At 32.2% G+C, this 23808-nt stretch overlaps 1 protein-coding gene across 1 annotated transcript in view; it reads left to right on the forward strand.

Moving 5' to 3' along the window:
* LOC127712001 (ryncolin-1-like) overlaps positions 1-23808 on the forward strand; it is a 44471-nt gene that overhangs the window by 15679 nt on the left and 4984 nt on the right. Inside the window, exons 3-5 of the mRNA XM_052218158.1 lie at positions 15120-15250; positions 16346-16442; positions 18916-19080. Of these exons, the coding sequence (XP_052074118.1) occupies positions 15120-15250; positions 16346-16442; positions 18916-19080 (393 nt within the window). The remainder of the gene's footprint in view (positions 1-15119; positions 15251-16345; positions 16443-18915; positions 19081-23808) is intronic.

A 23808-nucleotide genomic window follows, 5' to 3' on the forward strand; every position in this document is an offset into this window, starting at 1 on the left:
GTAAGCCTTCAGCAATGAGCAAAACCCATACCATAAAGTTAACTATAAAAGGCTCTTACATGACAAAATTTGGAACAATTCAAACTGGAAAACCAACGGTCTAATTGATGCTTATTCAATTTACTAATACACAATTATTACAGATGGGAACCCAAGACATTTGTTTAGTTCACTCATTTTCTCCAAAGATAGTTATTTTGCCGGCCTTATATTTGTTTTGTCTTAAATTCATAGATAAGTGGTTGGAGAATTCACTTGTTTATTAAAGGTAAAAGAACATGTCAACAACAGAAAAAGGTGAAAAAAGAACAGGGGAGTCAATCAATAAAATAAGTGAATGAAAAACAAAATTAAATTAAAAAAAACCAAACAGACCATTGGTTATATATTTCAAACTACCACACAAAAACTACTAAGTGAAATGAACACAACAAGTCTTCATTTGCTCTATAGAGAACTGTTTAAAAGCTCAATGTTTTACTTTCTCCAATAGTTCCACATTTTTCAGTTGCAATCAAAACAATATGCCGCTTCAACCTTTGGTAGTCTTGAGTCTTTTGTAGAAGAAACCAGCAAATTAGCAATATGAATTATAAAACTTGTACCATTGATGAATATTTTAACGTCCTTCATCTGACACATTGATTTGTTTTTTTACGACCCCAATTTTTTTTTTGGTTTGTATAATTATATGATGTCGTCCGAAGACACATTTGGTGTCTGGACAATAACTTAAGTTTAAGTAAATGGATCGCTGTGAAATTTTACAAGAAGGTTGAATACAACAAAAGGAAGATTGGGATTGAATTTAGGGGTTCTACCAATAGTTTAGGCCATAAAGGGCCAAAAACAAGCATTTTTGTAGTTTCCAGACAATAACTTGTGTGTTAGTGTATGGATCTCTGACATTGTACCACAAGGTTCCATATCACAAAGGGAAGGCTGGGATTGAGTTTGAGGGTAATTGCCCCAAACATTCAGATAAAAGGGGCTGAAAACGAGCATATGTGTAGTTTCCAGTCAATAACTTGTGTGTAAGTGTATGAATCTTTCTAACATTGTACCACAAGGTTACATATCACAAAGGGAAGGCTGGGATTGACTTTAGGGGTAAGTGCCCCAAAAATGCAGGAAAATGGACTGAAAACAAGCATTTTTTTAGTTTCCAGACAATAACTTGTGTTTAGTGTATGGATCTCTCTAAAATTTTACTACTCAGGAAAGACAGGGATTGAGTTTGGGTATAATTGCTCAAAGGGGGGTAGGGGATTTTTTTCCCAATTTTTTTAAATGATTCATATTTTTTTTTTTTCAAAATTTTACAAATTTCAAATTATTGAAAAGATTTTAGAAGAAATCTTCAATTGCACAGTGTTGTGCAATAGATTTTTAAGATCTTTGACCACATTTATTTTGTGTCCAAAACCTATATTATGTCAAAAAATTTGATCACAATCCAAATTCAGACAGTATCAAGCTTGAATATTGTGTCCAAATTTGCCCCAACTGTTCAGGGGTCGACCTCTGGCAGTGGTATAAGGCTGCGCTCATCGAAGCATTTTATTCTTTTTAAATATACTAGAAATAGAAGATCTGTTTATTATATTAACAATCAAGATGATTGTCTATCAAATCTTACGGGTCTTGCCCATAACTGAAATATAGCATTTGATATATGAAGAATAAATGATACTGGTGTTCAACAGGATGTTTGAAAAAATAGTCTATCACTGGTTGTAAAGCCATTCGTGTTGGAATACAACGATTGTCAAATAATATTATCAGTTGGGGTGTCACAAATGTATTGGTCAGTCCCATACCCCAACTTGTATTAGATTAAATGAAATAAAGCATAATCCCTCTAATATTCCATGACAATTAGTTTAGAGGTTGACTTCATCTAGAAAAAGAACAAACTGAACACTAGAAATATATTTGTAGATTGCTATATTTTTAAGATATCTGTCTATTGTTAAAAGTCATGTGTTGACGTGTAGGTGTCTGTTCTCTTGCTTTTTTTGGTTTTTCACACTTTCTTACAAATAGTACCAAACATGTATATGTTTAGATTCAGTGTTGTTATTGTGAAGGCAAAAAGGACTTGACACGAACTTAAAGTAGTCATATTTTAGTTTGTTTTTTTTAAATGGGAGTAGCTTTTAACACTTCACAAAAATCAACATAATAAAGTATATGCGTATTGCACCATTGTGACTATACACAAGAGAGGTACACTTTGTCACAATTTTTAATTTGGGATATTTATTAACAAAGAATCTTTTATTTTTAAAACTATCAAAATGTGTATCACTCTGTATTCCACATACTAGTAGTACTATCAATTATAATGTTACATATAAAAACTAACGTATTGATATTTGTATTTTTGAAAGTTTATCTCCCTGGAAAAGGTGAAATAAATACTAATTAGTAGCTACTGTCATCACGAAACATTACGTGGCAACATTTAGAAAAAATCTAATGTTTTGAAAAAAAGACCAACAACAATAATTGGTGAGTAGTTTACATTTTGTACTAGAAAAGTAAATATAGTTTATTAGGTAACCACAATTATTTCCAATAAAAATTAGGAACAAAATTGAGCAAATCCATAACATGCTTTAAAATACGCGTACGCCATAAGTTAGTATAAATTCTTTTAAATAAAAGAAATTATCATTTAAGTTTTGTGACTTCAAAATTAAAAATGTAACGAAAATACCGAGGTAAATGCAAAAAAAAGGGAGAGTCCATAACTACTGACAAAGTCAAATGTGACCCTTATCAACCAACGGAACGAATGGAAAGCAACCGTCATATTTCTGACTGTGTGCATGAAATAAATGATATATGTGTGACACAGTCCTGGCGGTTTTGTTTTGTTCCTTAAAATTTGGAATGGTATTGATGAGGAAAGTTTTCAAAATAGTATATCTCAATTTTCCTGAAAAAGCTTAAAAGTGTCATGTGAAATGGCCGACGTCACTAGCATTCATCTTTGTTAAAACGTACAAATAAACAACATTCAATTCACCCTCCCTGTATATGTCATAAAAAGTGAAATAATGAATATATAGATAAATACACGCACAAATGTATTTATTTTCAAGCAACATTACTTTACCAATGATTAAATCTCATAAATCAATTAAATAGAGAGTCAATCGTATGAACTAAAAATGAAATTGGTGCGTCGACAGGTTAAGCGTGTCCGTCTATGCATGAATCATCTGCCACGCAAATCAACACTATCAGTCAAATGTCTGGAAAATCAGAAAGAAAATGTCCAGTATGGTTTAAATGAAAGGGAAACATTACCATGTATTTAGATATACATTCAGTTGACTATTATAACATGTATGGGTCATTTAAAAAAAATGTCGAATTTTGAAATTTCAAAATTGATTAAAATTTACTTATTCAAACAACCCTCGTCATAAGCAAATCAAAACAAACAGTACTAATAGAACAACATATAAAAAGATGCAATCTTGATAATGTCATACAAGAATATATTGAAACATTGTTGATAGGTGGTGCAATACTTTGTCTCTCCTGTTACCATGTATTAAGAAATTTCGGGTTATTAAGAAAAGGTTAAGATAAAATTTTAAGCTTGTTTTTCGTAGACAATAAGATAGTTTTCAAGAGTAAAAACTTCTATATATATTCATTCTGTGAAATAATAGATAATTTGCCAATTCTCCATGTTTTACTGAAAAATGCCTCTAAAAATTGGTTTTCAACGGTTATAAAAATAACCACCAGTAATGCAAGTCTAAGATAGCAATTTATAATGTTCAGCATTTTTTTCTCTATCAAATAAACCCAACATCAAGTAAATCCCTCGCAAGTTGGTTTACTTTTGTCTTAATTTTATTGGTTACAGGAACGTACGTTAATGATATATCACAATAATTTTTATTAAGTTCTATCCTGTTACCTTTTTGTCTATCCTGTTACCGATAGCAGTATTGCACCTGCAAATGGTAAATTACGAAGATTAAGACGTTATAACCTTTAGATGTATCATGAGTTCAAACAACGACATATTTCATTATGTGTGCAACTATATGTTATCATAAACTTTTTATAGACATTTCTGTCTATTATTGTCTATCCTGTTACTGTAACCATAGCAACCATAGTAACAGGATAGACACATTTCTTCATTTTTGAATGCTGTAGTGAAATAACTACTCACTTTGATGAAGTGATAATGTGTTTTTCTGTTGTGATTTTGGTTTTCAACACGTTATTGCACATTTTACAAGTATAATACTAGTATTGGTGTAATTAATTAATATGTTGGTAACAGCATAAACATGACAAAAAAGTACCCACTATTTCTGTCACTAAATGTCTTGATATTTCTTTTCTCTACATTGTTATACAAGAAACGTGCTGTGTTAAATGTTTAGGTTGCTTTGCGCTTTTGAAATTAACACCGACTTGTTCAATAGTCATAGGGAGAAAAATTTAACGGCTGATTTAAGTAGCGGTAACAGGATGGACATGAACTTCATGTACGCTGATTAAATTTACTTTGTAGAAAAAATGTTACATATGATAATGAAGAAGCTACGATTTTTTGTTAGAGTTATTATTAACGTTCTAAAAAAGTCCCTTTTGCAGATATCAAGGCGATCAGAAAATAAGAAAAAAATAATTTGAAATGTGTTACTCTGACACTGTATGCACACGAATCACGCAAACATCTGATTTAAATATGTTTTAATCTTATCAAAATAGATCTAAATCGTGTTTATTATTTATGTTCTGACTCATAAATCCTACTAACTTTCATTTAAACACTTACAACTGCATTTTCCACTAGAAATAAAATTTTTAGCATGGGTGTACTGAAATTTCGACATTTTTTGAAAAAGACCCGTATAATAAAAGATCCCCGAAAGATTTCTAGAAATTATTTATCTGAAAGATCACCGAGCAATAGTTATCTTCGGTTTGACCAAATTTGCTATATCGACAAACAGTACAGGGAAAAGGGCATAATAAGCATGTCGCAATGGGCCTTCATAGCTGCTCTGTGAGTCATCATGGGATTTGAGCATTAACCAGTAGACACATTATATAGATAAATAATCGTCTAGAAGTATTATTGACAATCGTATGTCCTTGATATGTACGGAAGACTTGAACTGTCTGCTAGATACCCAAACTATATTCTCAAAAACTAGCGGATACTGATGAATGAAATTGTACACATATTTGTCATTTTGTCTTTATAGGAAGTTGTGCCATAGGCTCCAAAACCTCATCTTATTTTAATTATGAAATCTATTTGATCTGAAAAAAAAATAATGTCAATAAAAACTTGCCAATGTCAAAAATACCTACTTTTCTGAATAAAGGGTCTGGTTATTATTATATATTCAGCTGAAATATTACTTTCAGACGACAGGAAACATCTGATATAACTCAACGTAATATGCGTATAATGTTTTTGGCTGTTCTGTCTTGGCATGTACGCCTATAGCTATCTCGACAAACGAAATATAACCCGACAAATTTTCATGCTCGGTATGTACGAAGGATCAAAAGTTCGGAAGATTATAAAAAAAGTTCCAATGAAAAAATTGTATTGCAACACTGCTTGTAGATTGGGCGTTTACATAATGTAAACTCTGTATCTGTCCGATCACGTGAAGGGTCATTTTTTGTCCAACTAACTGTTTTTACATTAGAACTGTTTTGCTTATTCATACGGTTCTTGTGTTTAAGCCAAATGTGTGCTCATGATCCTGATTTAATTTCGTTTTGTATTTGAACAAAACATACGTTACAGTTGTCTATTTATGTGAAGATTTACACATATGCGATATAATTATAATATTTGTCTGTTTTTCACCTGTTGCAGTTAATTGTAAGCTAGTCCTTTTATTATAGCTCGTATCCAGCCTTAGATTTTGCCCAATTATTCTAACTACGGCTTATACAGCTGACATTTTTGATTTTGTTATCTTAACCATGCATTATACTTCAAATATGTAGCCATAAAAAAGTAAGTAAGTATATTTTATTTAATAAATGTATTTTATTTAATGTATCTATATATATACAATACCCATAGCAATAAGCAACATGGGCGCCTGAAACCATGATTTTGTATGTAAACAAGCAATGCTTTCACTTGATTTTTATACTGAGGTCGTAATTTTTTTTAATTTATATACACATCGGTTTATAAAAGAATTTGAATTGTCCCAAAATTGAACTTGATAGAGTCATGGAAAAAGCTTAATCCGCCAATACCCTTATCCATTTTATGCATTATCCCTATGTCTCCTTCCAAGAATAGCTTTGTTTGTAATACTGTATGCAGGCCCGAAAGTCCCAGTATGTCAAAATGTAAAACAATTTGAAAAAGAAAACCAAAGTTCCGATTTATATCTAAAAAGAGGGAAGAAACCAAAGGGAACAGTCGAAAATTATGTCCAATTAAAACAAAACATCGGCATGACAAAAAACACGAATCCCAACGAAAAGCCTTGGGTTGACTAATGTCCTCCTGAATTTAACGCAGTTCCTGCTCCATATGTGATACCCGTCATATTGCTTAAAAGTAAAATAACGGTGATCAGTTCTTTCGGTAATGTAGAAATCGAGAAAATTTAACACACCCTTTGACACAGATATTCAATTAGGATCAATCAAGACATCATAGCGTCCTTAAAACTTTAGAGGGGATAGATTTACCTAAACAATTGAAACTCGTCATGTAATAGCATCCTTGTAAGTAGTAATCGTCAATCAAGGAAATCATAATAAAAACAGATGTCAGCGGTTGCATATTTAATATATGTCCAGCCTCAAATCGGTGTCAGTGAATCAAATTCATATCCTATCCTTTAGATATTGCGTCACAGACGTTACAAATCTGTTTTTTGTGTCTTGTGTGTCAAATCTATGTCCATGTTCCCATGCCCCTAATAACGGTTTGTGTGCAAATTTTAAACTGCAACTGTTGCGTCCTTTGTTTCTAAGAGTATGTTCAGATTATAGAATGTTTTACTTGGGTCATATTCCCTGACTAACAATGTTGTGTTATGACTACATCGTTTGTTTAACCAGTGATCGGTAAATGTTTGCTTTGGTTGATATTGGGTAAATGTCTAAGGGACAGAAGGACACATGAAACCATACATTAATTACTTTGACCTTTTATAGAAATAGTGAATGCATTAATATACGCAAAAGAAGATGAGGTATGACTACCAATAAGACAACTCCCTGCAAGAAACCAAATGATACATAAATTGACAGCTATAGGTCTCCGCACGGCCTTCGACAATGAGCAAAGCCCATATCGTGTAGTCAGCTTTAAAAGGTCTCGAAATTACAAATGGAAAACAATTCAAACGAGAAAACTAACGGCCTAATTAATGTACAAAAAATAAACGACAAACAAATATGTAACACAGCAGCAAGCGACACCCACCAAATTACAGGTTCCTAACTTGGGACATGCACATATATACAGAATTTGGCTGGGTTAAAAATGTTAGCGAGATCCCAACCCTCCCCTGACCTGGGACGGTGGTTTAACAGTACAAAATATCAACGAACTATGAAAATAAGTTGAAAAGGGCTTAACTCATCAGATGGATACAAATAGAAATACAAATAACAAAATACATAGTAGCCGTGGCCGGATATTTATACATCCCAACAACAAAAAGACACTAAGTACAAACATGAAAGAACGTGCAGTTACTGACAGCTAGTTCAAAACCAATAACAACTTATAAAAAAATTATGCATCTAAGACTAAATTATAAATCAGTTCACATCCATCATCCAATGGAATAAGTGTAAAGATGTCATAAACAGTCAGAGAAAATCATGACATTGTGTTTATTATAGAAACTGATACCGCTAAGTACAATGTAAAAGGACTGAGAAAATAAACTGAACTAAACCATGATCACCGTAAACAAGCTTGGTGAGATTTCAGCATTGACTGAATTTTGTTTTTATGTTCGTCAAATATGTAACAAAACTTTGATGGCCAAATGATGTAATAGATTTAAGGCGAATTCAAAGTATCAAAGGAGTATGTTCGGTAAGGGCCATATTTGGCCCCGATTATAAAGTTCAATGTTACAAGATAAAAAAATGTTTTAAGTTGACTTAAAGACATGTGAGAAAGTTATATAGAACTATTTCTGTCATAGTTTTATTCTAAAGCGTTGATTTTTACATCCCAGTTAGGTCAAAATAAGCACTTTCTGCGAAATGTAACAAAATCGGCAGGATTTCGGCCAAATTTAAGACTAGGTAACATAGAGCGCAGTCGTCGACAACCTAAACATTCAAGTTAGTAATGTAAAATGTCATTACAAACATTATTGTCAAAGATCTTTTTTGTCGACGTATGCGCTCTATGTTTCCTGTCCAAAAATTCAATGGAAGTTTACCCATTTTCATTGTTTTTTCGTAGAAAATCAAAATGAGTACTTTTTGTGACGTCATGAATAAAACGCAGGAACGTAAATTTTCATCAAAAAGACTTATTTCCTATCTAGTCATTGTATTAGCTATGATTCATTGTGATATTGGTCAATAAATCACAATTTGAAATTTAGGCTAAAAAAGGGGGCCATTTTATGGCCTTATCGAACCTACTCTTTTAAGTTCAGTGAAGTCACATTGAAGGTAGTTCAGTGAAGTCACATTCAAGGTATCCTGTACTAATAATTATCAAATATGCAGGTACTGCTGGAATATTGCAATATTCACACAGGAATATAAATATGAGCAGTTATTTGGTGATAATGTGTAAAATCTCATAAAGTACACCATGTACACTTTTGCTTAAGTATGGATGTGGTTTTCAATCTATGCATGGCTGCTGAAGCTAACGGTTTTTAAAGATCTTACATTACTTTCAAAACGAAAAACAGCAGTAAAAGCGCTGTCTTTTAGATAAAAATAATCATGATAATATGATCTCTTACAATGATATCGAATGTGTTCATGTGTTAACTTATGATACTTAAAAATATACATTGTATTCCAGCAAGATGCATCTATTCATGGCCATTAGTAGTTTGTTGAATCTGATAGGATGTTTTGTCTTTGGTGAAAAAATATCTTTAAGGGAGAAGTGGAACAGTCAAATCAAAGTTGGACTAGCGGATGGGAGGCATCTTGTTGATATATTTAGCACCGAGCCTAGGTCAAATGTTTTCAATCAAATCAACTTGATGACAAATTTTATAGGTACTGTTGATAGCCTTGCTTCATTCATCCAGGCGTTTAATCCTAAAACAGAACAAGAAATGTTTAAAGAATTGAAAAAGACATTTACAGATATAAACAAAAAACTTGAATTAACAAACGACAATAGGTTTGGAAGAGATTTTAGAGAAATATATTTCGAACTAAGAAACATAGATTTTAGTTTTTTAATCCTAAATCGTTTTCTTGAGAAACTAGAACATATAGAATGTACAAGCCAAGATGAATGTGAGGCAGGCTTGCAGTGGACTATTAAGATGTTTAAGAATGACTTTGACATCGAAGAAAACTATTGGCATATCTTGAAAACAACTATAAACGGAACAAGGTTTTCAAAGGTTTCTCTTATTCAACAGCTGAACGAAACCTCAAGATGTGATGAAAATGCAATTTTAAGTTTCGGAACTAACTTATTATTTAAACTATTCAAAACTCAGCAAATCATGGTTATTTATGGGAAGCTTGCTGATAAAAATAATAACTCAGTATCACAGATACATAATTGGGCTCAGGACATGTATGAATTCAGAAGCTCATTACTTAGAGTTGTGCAAGAATGTTCCCCAAAGAAGGTTTGTAAAGCTCAATGTCAAAATGGCAAATGTGTCCACCTTTCAAAAGAAAACCGTGACATGTGTTTTTGTCAAAAGAACTATGATGGGAACAATTGTCAAATACATAACCAAGTTATCTTGGCACAGGATACAGTAGCAATCATATCATTCTTGAATCAGGTCCCCAAGGTAAGGAGTATTATTGATATGAAATTGGCAACTAATTATCTAATTGCATCTATGACGTGTATACATGTTGCTTATGACATGATTCAAAAAGTAAGCATTGGGGCTTTAAACAAAGACGCTTTGACAACTTCTGATCTTGGACCCTTTTATAATACATACCTTAGTATGCTCTACTTGATAAAAGATGCGAGCAAATTGATTAAGTGTTATAACAAGTTAAAAAATGGGTATGCCAAATCGAAATTAATGCAAATTGCGTATCATTTGCCTAAGGCATTATTCAAAATAAACTCTTACTTTAATTATCGAAGAGTTGACGATATATTTCAACCTGAATCTTTACTTACAAGGGTCATCATTCGAAATAAGAACGAGGCTTGCACATCCAATTTCAAAGCAAAGGTAGACAATTTATGGCGACAGTTTCATCTTGCACAGGCAAATGGGTTTGCCGTCTTATTACAAGTTCGGCATGTTTTACGTAAACATTCACCTATGGTTTTAAGCTTATTTGAGGAGCGCGTTAAGGAACAGATAAAATCTGCAACGGAATCGACCTGCAGTGCATCAATAACACATTCTCTAAATGTGCATTGTGATCAATTCCATCTAGTAAAGAATATGGACATTGAAAATAAGTGCATTAAAGGGTATGCTCGCAAAGGAACTCGATATATCAGTTGCAAAAATATAACATCTGATTGTTTACCCTGCAGTTGTAACAATACGGGATCAGTATCACCATTATGTAATTCAGAAACTGGGCAGTGCCAGTGCAGAGAGGATTTTCTTGGAAGGAATTGTGATATTGAAATAAAGCAAGACTGTAAATGGAGTGACTGGGCATCCTGGTCTGATTGTACCACAGCATGTGGAATTGGAGGGAAACAAAAACGATCTAGATACATAGTTTTATCACAGAAGGGACAAGGGACGTATTGTGAAGGTTATAAGGTGGAGAACAGAACATGTTTCAACCGATGTTGTAATGGTACATTTGAGTGTAAAGACAGTTCAAAATGCTCCATTGGTATTAAATGCCAACCTTGTAACTGCGACCACAGGGGATCAGTCTCTGGCATATGTCAACCTATTAATGGTGCCTGTTCATGTAAACCAAAATATCAAGGAAGGCGTTGCCAAGGTATTTATTATGTTTTACACAGAAAAGTAGGCGTTTCAATTGAATGTGTTTTATTTCATACTTCATTATTTTGATGCACTATCATATACTAGTATTTAGTGATAAATAATACAATGTGTGTCGTGTCTGATAATGTGAATACTTGTTTAAAAATTATAGATATACATTCATTTAATATCGATGACGATAATTCTGTATTTTTGAATGATCGATTTTTCTGGTTTAAATACTGACATTTATAGCAATATGAGTGTTGGAAATAAACTATTCGCGAAAAGAAACTAATACACTAAGTGTATAGAGTAATTGTCTTAAGTTAGATTTAACAAAGCGCTTATGTAAAAGGTAAATCACATAAATACTGAACTCAGAGGAAAATTGACAACGGAAAGTCCCAAATCAAATGGTAAAATCAAAAGCTAAAACGCATCAAACGAATGGATAACATGATATTTTGATGAAAATTAAAATAACACTAAACTTACACGTTTTATTTAGCTTTAGCTCCAACAGAAAGTATCGAGTTTTAAAACTTTCAAAACATTAAAGAATGTACATATAATTGAATACTTAAAAAGCTTTATCACCAACATGAACCTGAAAACGTGTCATTTCTTCTGTAGTAATTTAATACAAAGTATCTAGCATCCATCCTTTCACGGTAGCATTTTTACTTCATCTATTCTTTCTTTTGACAAGAACACTTATTGAAAAAGGGTAAACTTCAACTTGATGTTGCGCAATCACTGCGTCTAGTATATTCTAGGATAAAACATATTCGGTAATTGATAGGTCGAAACAATTAAGACGATATATTTCAATGTATTTCTTTATCACTGAATATACTTATTTATAAAAGTAATCATTGAACCAATGTTCTTAATCCAATTGTCTGGTATGTTTTGCGATAAAAATCAACTCACTAATTTGAATCAAAACTACACGTATTACATCGTTTTTCTTAAAAAGGGCATTTTGATATTTCTATAGGAATTTTAAAGTATTTCTTGTTGGTACATTTTACATGTTCACTAATGTGATTAAAAAAGGACGGTTTAGATCTGACAAAATAAAGTTGAACACTGCCACATATTCATATGTGTGTCATTAATAAAGCCAACAGTAGTATACCGCTGTTCAATTGTCATGAATCGATTAAGCGAAAACAAATCCAAGTCAAAAACCAAACATAAGTCTGGAACCTCGTAATTGATTGTTTTATCGCTATACCAATATTTTATATACATTTTGTTAGTCTAAGGACGATAGAGGCCTTAACAGTCACTGTGATGAACTAAATTGACTTCTAGGTGTCTTTTGGTTTATTAATTCTTTTGATTGGAACCACAAGGACTGATACCCAACATCATATAAAGAGGGATAATTCAGAAAATAAATCATAGCGGCCATGGTTTATTGTAGAGTTTAAAATTGGTAATTTTGTTTTGGTTAAAGCGTAATCCCGAGTATTTTTGGTGGTTAAATTCTCCGATAAACCATTTTTGCCTCAATATTTTAATTCCGAAAGGATTGATTGATTGATTGTTGGTTGTTTAAAGTCCAGTACAAAAGAGAGGAGATAGAAAGATAAAAGAGGAATATTCAAACTCATGAGTCGAAAATAAACTGACAACGTCATGACCAAAATATTTTATGCATATGGTGTAAAAATCCATGAATGGTAACAGCGGGATTCGAACCCTCAAACTCGGGATAAAAAAGTAGCGCTCTGACCAATTGAGCCAAAAAAAGATCTTCACTAACTCAACCAGTTAGACAACCTTTATTTCTCCAAGTCTACAACACTCTTCTCATGTATATTTTTGTCGGGCTGCGTACCGTCATCCAAGCAGCTCACAGGTCTACCCTGCGACTTTCACCCGGAAACTCACTGACCAGTTCTCTGTATGTCACATGACCTGGCCAGCTCTCATGGCTATATCGAACTGCCAGGCACTTATACATACACCCGTGGGTACCAGTAGTAGATGCTGGCAGCGACAAAGTCGGATAAAAAAAGTAGCGCTCAAATCAATTGCATCAAAGAAGATCTTCCCAAACTCAATCAATAAACCTACTTTTATATCTCCAAGTCTACAACACATGTTCAAGACGATCTAAAAAGGCAATTAACATGATTAAGAACATCTTTAGTTCAAAGCAAAAGTGATGTTAGAAAGAAAATCATTAAAAATTACGAAAACTGTGCCAAATCACAAAGAGACTGCAAATGATTTTATGTCAGATTGAAAAACTCGTATACAAGTAAACATATTGATTTTTAGCGTCTTTCAATCTACAAGAGCCGTTGCAAGATTTATCGTGATGTCATTAACGCGTACCATTTGTTTTGTTCGAAAAAGAACCTGGTTTTGTTAATAAGACAAAATGAAGTGCGCAATATTTGATTTTCGATTTTACGATTTTACATAAGTACATTAGGATAGATTAAAGCGAAGGTTGTTGATCGATGCTAAAAACTTGCAAAGAAGAGATAAATCAGGGTAATACACAAAATATATTTGTGGGAATCAAGTTAACTCCAAAAGGAGCGAGACAGTGTGTGTCGACATGGTAAGCGGCTCCTGCTATACATGCGTCACCCTCCATGCAAACTCATACTCTGTCAAATCGTCAAAATCGGTTAACGTACATATCAGACGACAAAACAGGTATGTAAAGATCTTAGGCCGTTAAAACACATGGCTGGTGAGTTGAAACACTGATACATCGTACCGGTCAATCAATGAGGGTGATCATAACTTATGCAATGTCGTTTTATATTTTGTTTTATGTTGTACTGTTATACCACTATCCCAGGTAAGGAGCGGTTTTGCGCAAGCAAAAATGGTTAACTCAACCATACTTTGAAAGTGCCATCCAAATTCAGGAGCCTATAATTGATTAGTTTTCGTTTGTTGCTGTTTGTCATATTTGTTTTTCGTTTATTTTTATAAATAGAATCTTTTTGTGTTGTCCTGTTACACCACTGTCCCAGGTAAGGGGGAGGATTGGCGCCTTTAAACATGTTAAATCCGCCACATTCTGTAAGCGCCTGTCCCATGTCAGGAACCAGTTATTCAGTGGTTGTCGTCAGTTGCTTGGTTTTCGATTATTGTTTTGTACATGAATCAGGCTGTTAGTTTTCTCGTTTGAATTGTTTTACATTTGTCTTTTCGGGGCCTTCTATAGCTGACTATGCATTATTGAAGGCCGTGCGGTGACCTTCTAAATCATTTGGTCTCTGGTGGAGAGTTGTCTCATTGGAAATCAAACCACATCTTTTTATTTTCATATCTACTAGATGAAACATTAAAATAATTTTAGGAACCAGTAGAATGCCAGCACTAAATTCTATTTACTATTTTAAGTATGTCTCAAGAAGAGACGCAGTGTAAAGGTGAAGTATAAAAAAATGCATTTTTAAACGTTTACTGTTAATTTTTTTACAAAAAAAAGCACTTTCATCGCTCTCTGTCAAACGATAAAATTTGTGAACTGCAAAACAGATTTAAAAAGATATTTAAAAATGTCTCATATTGTGAAACTTTATGCAAACACTATCAATATATTATAACTAAGTTTTTATTAGAATATAAAGTATATTCGAATCGTATTAGGTTTCGAAATTTTAACAAATAACAAGATTAAGATTATGAACAATCTTATATACGCTTAAAATACCGAAAACAGAAAGATAAATTGACGTCCAAAAATGTTTTGTGGAAGAATATGATGTGTTTCATATTCCAAATGCTTTACGTGTGATGTGATGTTTTCCAAAAAATGTGACGATCTTATGAAATGATTGTTTAAAGTTTTGTTGATGGTAAGCCCATATCAATGTTGACAACAATTATAATGTAATGTATTGTCAGTACATATTCAGATACGAATGTAACACGTACAAATATGTCCAATTCAAAATTAAGCATAGATATAAATTTAATTCTTTCTTTAAAACTTAGAATTGAAACCAAAGGATTGCTCGGGATTAGATAAAACAGTGTATAAGAGTGGTGTTGATACAATTTTCCCGGACAGTGGTTCTAGCTTTCAAGTTTATTGTGACATGGAGACTGATGGCGGTTATTGGACTGTGAGTATTTAAAACTTAAAAAATATAAGGAAATTTTTTGTCGATACACTATTATGATATTCAATCTTGGAGTTTGTCATTTGCTATTATCTCATAGTAATGACTCCTAAACGACAAAATTCGGTTCGCTTTCAGTTTACTAAATTGTTTCTTGTTTTTTAATTCTTAGTTCTTTCCGTATTAACATATGAATAAAACATATAAAATCGACATTCATTCATAGAGCACTGTATTAAGGGCCCAAATAATTGCCTTGTATTGATACAAAGCAAGGACAAATTCTTCTATTTGCATAGGCACATTCTATAGATATTTCTCAAACAACAGAGCAGGTACGCACGTACATTATTGGGAAATATTTTCAATAATAATAATATGGCGGTAAATAAGATGATAAAAAATAGTACCTACAAATAAAGTACTTTCAAGGTCCATGATTTGGCAAGTAAAACCCCACAATAGGACAGTTTGGAATCATGTAAGGATTAAATATATTTTCATAAGAAGTATAGGAAGAAAGATTGATATAAATGTGTGCTGTAGATGTGTGATATTTCAATGCTATGTTGAAGTTTAATCCAAATATCATTCTAGTGAAGAAATGAAAAAAAAAAATCTATTTTGGGAGTAGAGTTCAGAGGAAGCTATGTATGATTACGCAAGAGAGTTCATGATCAGTTCCATACCACAAAGTTAGAGGCACATTTGAACAGACGATCGATAGATTGAATAAATAGACACCTTAGGACACTATATTCCACCAGCTTAAAATAAGCGGATGGTATTCATACGGAACACATGAGCAAAATGATTGTTATTTGTATATGTAACAGCAACATTTTTGAATCTTTAATAATACGACAAGATACCGTTAATGTGTACAGGCATGATTGAGGCAAACTATAATAATATTCGTTCCAATGGCTGCAAACAATACAAAAGGAAAAAAAAATATATCCTTTCCATGACATCAGACATGAATTTCTGTGATACATTTGCTTGCGTCAGTTTTTTTCATTTGTAGAATTTTGAATATTTTCAGATAAAAAAGGCAACATAATTTACACCATAACTTATTAGACATATTGTTTACAGGTTATTCAGCGTAGGCTGAATGGAAAAACAGATTTCTATCGTGGTTGGAAGGAATATGAAAATGGTTTTGGTGACATGAACGCGGAATATTGGTTAGGTAATTATAACATTTTGTTAAACTTTCCTCTTTTTAGAAAGTATAAGTATGTCTTATATTTTCCAATGCCTTTCCCATAGCAACTGACTTTTCTATACTTTGAAGCACGTACTATCACTCGGTATTTTCTTTTTCTCTCTTTTTTTTCATTTTGAAATTGCAAAATACATATGTATATATAGGAAAGATCAGACGACAAAAATCAGCTTTTTATTTGCAGTTATTTCTCTTTTTCTTTTGACAGGGAGACGGATTAATATGAGGGAAACCTTGTTTCCGAATCCCTTAGTATTGATGTATCACTGTATTTATATGTATATGTCATGTACATGAATTTTTGAACTAAAATATGTTTGAAGTAAAATACATATATTTGTTTTTGTTTTTGTTAGAATATTCGCATTAACTCTAACATTAAATATATTGAATACAATATTTCTCCTTTTTTCCACAAAAAACAGATATCTTGAAACACAATGATTTGCTTTTTCTTTTACCAATTAAAGACCTGAGTATTGTTGAAATACAATGACGTTGTGCAAATTGATTTAAACAAACTTAACTGAAATGTACGGGAGGCTTTAAATATCATATCCATCCAAATCAAGGAAATCTAACGTATCATTTATCTTTATATATATATATCTATGCAAAAAAAGATATGTGGTACATGTTCATGATATTATACGATAAAAAGACTGCTATGCCAATGAGTAGCTTAATCTTTTAGCGTGACTTTGTATTTATACATCGTGTTATTATGCTGAGGTCATTTTTTTATATTATTTTTTATATTCGTGTCTTTAATTTTAGCTTATGTGCTTTGTCTTTAGTGTGTCTACATGATATTTTGTTTTTCTTTGTTGATATAGTTTGTTTTTATAGTGATAAACATTATAATACAATGTTGGCTGCTGTATATCAATCTTTAACATATTTACCTATTATGTCTGTCTGTTTGTTTATCTCACACATTGCTGTCAATATAATGGAATTCTATGCGACTGCCATACAAGTGAAAGATTTAGCTAGCTAATAAACCAGGTTTAATTACAATTTCCTACACAAGGAAATGCGTGTTCCAAGTCAGAGATATTACATTTGTTTTTCATTCGTTTGATTTATTTTAGCTTTTGATTTTGCCATTTGATAAGAAATTTTCGTTTTACCTTTTCTTGGAGTTCGGTTTTTCTGTTATTTTCTTTTTGTTAAAACAAAACACAAGCAAAATGGATACATCCCATACAAAGTAGGTATCGCAGGTGTTATATCCTATATCTTTTTGTATTCAAGATGCATTGTTGCTGTTAACAGTTGATTACAAAAAATTAAGTGATTTCATCGAGAGTTTCATGGAAGCAATTATGATTTTGATTATCTTCACAGATGACCAAAGATATGTGCCATTTGTATCAACAATCGTTCTTTTATTAAGATGTCTTCACTGAATATCACTTATCAATACATTTTAACTTGTCATGCGTATCATGATATTTGTCAATAGTCAGGCAGTTAAATAATATTTTGATGTTGTTGTTAGTGTTTTGTAAGCTGTAGTTCGTGTAATTTCCGTTTCAAAATTATGTAGCCTTTCTTTTTATATTATAGGTGCTAATTGTCCTGAAATTCAATAACTATCTGGTACAATTTGGGTTGAAATAATTGTATTCGCTTCACGAAATTTCATTTTGTATAGGAAAACTCTGTTTTATTTAATAACAGTGCAATATGTACACATATCTCGTATCTGCTCTATATATAATGACCTGATATACATGTGTAATATTAAAAAGATTATCGATGGTCTGTCAAACTAGATAGTGCTTCTCTGCTACACTCTCACCAAAGGGCGACAGCCTTGAGATGCGATGTAGCGGAGAAACACCCTCGAGTTTGATAGAGCTTTGATTATCTGTTTATCGCTATTTTGCATATGACGTCATTGATGTTTACATTGGCAACGTCATGTGCTCACTTAGTTTGTGACGATATTTTCTATCTCAAGCGAGAAAGCACGATATGAAAAATTATCACAAAATTGATCAAAGGAAAATACACAAAATATTGATTATTATAGAATAACTACTTTAAGAATTCAAACATAGAAAAATATTCAACGAGTGACCGAAAATTACATTAATTCACGAATGGTCAAAGCGCATGAGACAATTATCAGTGTTGTTCGGTCACGAGTTGAATATTTGTCAAGATTTAAATTCTTTGATTAGTTATTCTTATTAATACATTGACAATTGGCTTATTAATGGGAGAAAATGTAGGAAACTATATCTTTTTCTTAGTATTTAGAATTTGCTTTGATGCGACGTCATCGACAACATCTTGACAACACTTATTGTTCTAAGACGTCAGAGGAGTGAAATAACCGAGTTTATTTCACATGTGAAGTTATCGGTTTTTATTTCACTTGGAATTCACGAAAATTCATTGCAAATGTTCTTCTTGTTTTATTCAGGTAATGAAAAAATAAATCGTCTGACGTCAAGTGGAAAATATCAACTAAGTATAAATTTAGAAGACTTCAGTGGAAACCATGCATATGCTAAATACAAAAACTTTTTAGTTGGTGATGCTTCAAGCAAATACAAATTGACCGTCAGCGGTTACAGCGGGAATGCAGGTAAGGTACTCTATTAAGATTGTACATCGTTTGGCTACCTGTTTAAACCTGTAAGATATCAGACTGCTGCAAAATGTTGCTGTTACACATTTTGGATTAATGATTCTGCAGATGCTAGATTTTTTCCATTTCCATTGGCTTGTATAACATTTAGTTGAGAAATTTGTAAAAAAGACATTCCATTCACTACAAACCAGGAAAAGTCTGAAATGGCCTATATCTGTACTCGACTGTACTGATTTTTACTCGACCAGTCTGAATTGGTCTGAATTTTACTCGATATTACTCAACCCCAGTCTAAACCATACTCGACTGTACTGATTTGTACTTGACCCTAATCTTTGCCATTGAAAATAGTCTGAACTATTACTCGACCAGTCTGAAACAGTCTTAAGGTCAAGGAACAGTAAATGGGCTATGTCACAGATTTTGGTAAAATTTTGCATATCAGTTGGGCTCGTTGAATTATATCTGATAATCGAAAAAATAATACATTTATCTCTTTTATTTTCTGAAAAATTACTGATTGATTGAATTAGGGACCAACAGAAACACTGAACTACAACAAAAGCAAAGTATTAAGCATACAGGATGATATAATGTAATCGAGAGTTTTATTTTGTCATTCATTCTGTATTGAATTTCAAGGTTAATTCGATTAGTTGGTGAGTCAATATAGGTTGACAAAATAAAACGATCGATTATATCAACCAACAGAACTGTGTAGTGTAACATAATGAAAACTTATACACACTTTCTCGTTAATGTTCAAACTATTCATTATATAAATACCAGGGTATATTATATGAAAACTATAGTAAATAGACTACATGCGACCATATCGAACCTCGGGACGTACCCGCATTAGAAACAGACAAAGCAACAACAAAGAAAGCTGAATGCACACATACCGAGCCACTAATACCGAAAGGAAAACAATAGTATATAGACAAGTAAACAGAAAACAACAAAGGAAATGAAATGAATGACAAAGTCAGCACCTAGACTAAAACCTTTGACTCATGACTATCCCGAATGTTTTGCGAAGTTGACTATAAATATGTATCTATTAGGTCTTGGTATCTTCAGATGAACTAATTCATAAAAAGGACGAAAGGTTATCTGCACCTTAACTAATAATTTTCTTACTCAAACAGCGATGTCATTTTACGAAATCAGAGTAGCAGCTGCAAGCTTTAGAATATTGTAGGCTTTGGAAATTGTTTACCTCACACGCGGTTGAAGTCGTTATTTTTCTGCTAATGTGAGGTCAATAATAATTTCAAAATTATTACTTCAGATTTCACAAGTGTTTTTTACGTGCACTTGAAAGTCAACGCGCGTTTACTTTTCGCGTTAACTGATTGTGTAAATTAAGAAGTAAACTTCGTGTTCATTTGCACATAAAATCGACAAAAAAATTCATAAATTTACCTTAAATCAACAAATGTTATATTTTTACTCCATAGATTTTTCTTAAGGATTATGTACCCTTGTGTTGATTCAATGCTAAACATATAGAAATTTAAAAGACAATTCACAGCCTTTGCCCTTGTATTCTCATATTTGACAATTCGATGCTTGATAGATAGAGGATTATTGCATGCAGTGCTAGCAATGATTTCCTTAAAACAAGTTTATAAATTTAGATATTGGTTAAAACAAATATAAATATGGACCAATTCAAGTACACCTTCTAGGGTCCGCTCGTTTTGGAATTTAAAGGTTGTTTAGGACTTTTTGTATACAATAAACGCTAGCACATTATAGAAAACCAAGTGAGGAATCTCTGTTTAAAATTTTATAACAAAAATCTTTCTATTAAAGCCTGTGGATTGTCTACAAAAATCTTGGTTTTATTTTCACCAAATTCTCTTTTTCTACTAAATGCAATTAAACTTTAAATGATAATAGTTTGTGCGAAGTTTCCCCTTGGTACATGTTCAGAATTGCCCATCTCTATCATTCATTATCTTTGCTGTTTTGATACTATTGCAGTTTGAAAATTCACAGGGCACAGAATGGGTCATAAATCTTAAAAAACTATATGTTGTTGATAAATAAATTTCCGTTTTAATGATATAAAATAATCATATAGTCACCTACTTCGTTTTTGTTGTACTTACAAATCCGTTACCTTGTCTGTAGTAAAAAACGTCAAAAATCTACAATTTAGGGTCTTCAACGTGATGACGTTACGATAATTTCGACGTTTTTGTGTATTTTTTCACCAAGTAAACCACTTTGCTTGATGTATACTGTAAAAACGAAGTAGGTGACCATATTATTATTTTACATCATTAAAACGTATATTTTTGTATCAACAACATATAGTTTTTTAAGAAAAATCTATGGAGTAAAAATTGGATGGAAATTTGATAATTTAAAGACAAATTTAAGAACATTTTTCGCCGATTTCATGTGCTTTCTATACAAATGGCCATCTATTTTAAAAGAATTCAATTAGTAATATTTAAGGGAAAAAAGAGATAAAGGTTTAATTTTTTTGATTTTCAGATACAGATCAACGAACCAAAGATGTATGCAAAATTTTAAAGAAAAGAAAATATGTGACATAGCCCATTTACTGCACTTGACCTTAACCCATTCTCGACCCGTACTTGACCTATTTTTTTCAGTCTCAACCATACTCGACCAAAGGTCTGAACAATACTCAACCAGTCTGAACCATACTTGACCAAAATAACCTCTTCTTTGTAATAAAATCTTAACTGTTTAAATAAATTTCTTTTTAACTGACATGGCATCAGCTACAATAAGATAAAGATATACATAAAAGCAGATTTTTACATTCTTACACGATTCTCAGATTTATCAAATGGAGATAGTTAAATCAAATTATCTTATATAATAATTAAATAATATTAATTTCAAATTTTAAGAGTTTTGTTAAAAGAACATCTTTAACCTAAAAACCACATCTATACTGAGGGTAATGAAACCTTATTTAGGTGCTTCTTGTCTGGCATGTGTTTTTTTTTTCTTTTTCAATCTTAATTTTCTAAATTACTAAACAAAAGCTACATAAGTTTCATGGTTACATACAATAGTTATATAATGATCTTTTTAATGAGGTAACAACAGCCACCAAATTCACTTAAATTGCTTAACCTTACATAAGATATATATCTATTATTATAATTTGGGATATATTATATATAATATATATATTCCCGACCATATGAGTATCTGGACCATACGCGTATGGTCCGAACGTACGCGTATGGTCGGGGTAATTAACACGTTTACTTTTAATGATGTAAAACTCTTCGTTAGGAAGGACCTTCTAGTTGTCACGTCACTAAAAAGACGCAATCAAAGGTTTGGGAAGATAACTTCCAAAAATATCTTTATAAAATGTTACACAAAAAGTAAACTGTTTTACTTAATGGATAAAGAGTCTAATAACTCACAATAAAGAAGGACATCAAACAAATACACATAGATTTAGACAATATGTGAAAGACAGAGGGTTTCACCTTGTCACTTGTGCCTTTTTGGGTTCGGAGAACGATCTGCTAAGAAGGCTAGCATTTCCCTCGCAAGCAAAAGGTGTAACTGCAACAGATCGTGCAAATGCAGTATAGCTATGGTACTGTGTGGAAATAAATGTCATTCTAAGTATACATGCAAGAATACAATTAGCGACGAAAACTAACTGTGGCATCAATTTTTGATGTTTATGTAGCCTTTGAATTATAGAATTAATACATTTTCATGTAACCATCATTGTTTTTTATATAACGTTTATTGTAACATTGAAACGTTTCTAATGCATACTCTAATGCAGTTATTTTGTATCAATGGTTCTGATTGGATGACAGTAAACGTAAAATTCTCTATCTCCTTGTCTGTAACTGAGGAAGCCGACATTTTGAATTCCGGAATGTATTGACATGTAATTTCTCCAATAATAAGCCAAAAAACTTACATTTTGCACCTACAAAATTTCTTTTTATCAAATTTTATTCCATTATGAAGCGGACAAGAAGCCAGAAAACGCCCGGTGTTTACGTTTGATGCCGGAAGCTTACCTATGACGTCACATAGTTTAGGCGCCAAAGAAGATAACATCATTTCGCGGAATTTTTGTTTAATGAATTTTACATTGAAATAATGACTAAGATTCAACGATTTGTTTATTTTGCATTAGAATAGAAATAACTATATTGTATTTAAAGCTTTACGGACGTCCATCGGTAGTTTTACTGTCGCAAATTGAGTTTACCTGGCGACGCGTAGCAGACACAGGTAAACGGATATTTGCGACAGTAAAACTACCGATGGACGTCCGCAAAGCTTTAAATACAATACAGTTATCTCTTAGTTTAAAAAAAAAACCTATATGGTCCAAATACTCATTTGGTTTGGCCCGTAAATAGCCAAAAGAGTATATACTCATATGATCCGACCATACGCGTAAGGTCGGACCATATGAGTATACGCATATGGTCATGACCATACGCGTATGGTCCAAATACTCATATGGTCCGGAACATATATCAAATTGAAAAAAGAATGAAAAATAAATGAAATAAATGAAATTGTTCTTCTGATTATTGGTGAAGTATAAATTAATATATACCTCCTGCTTGGACCAAACTCATTAAAAAGATTACACCTGGTCAGATTGTATTAAATTCTAAATAATATTCATCCGAAATTGCAACATCCTGTTAAACTTACATCGCAAAGCCTTTTGAATTC

This window comes from Mytilus californianus, unplaced genomic scaffold (assembly GCF_021869535.1).
Source record: "Mytilus californianus isolate M0D057914Y unplaced genomic scaffold, xbMytCali1.0.p SCAF_8, whole genome shotgun sequence".
In the NCBI taxonomy this organism is placed as follows: Eukaryota; Metazoa; Mollusca; class Bivalvia; order Mytilida; family Mytilidae; genus Mytilus; species Mytilus californianus.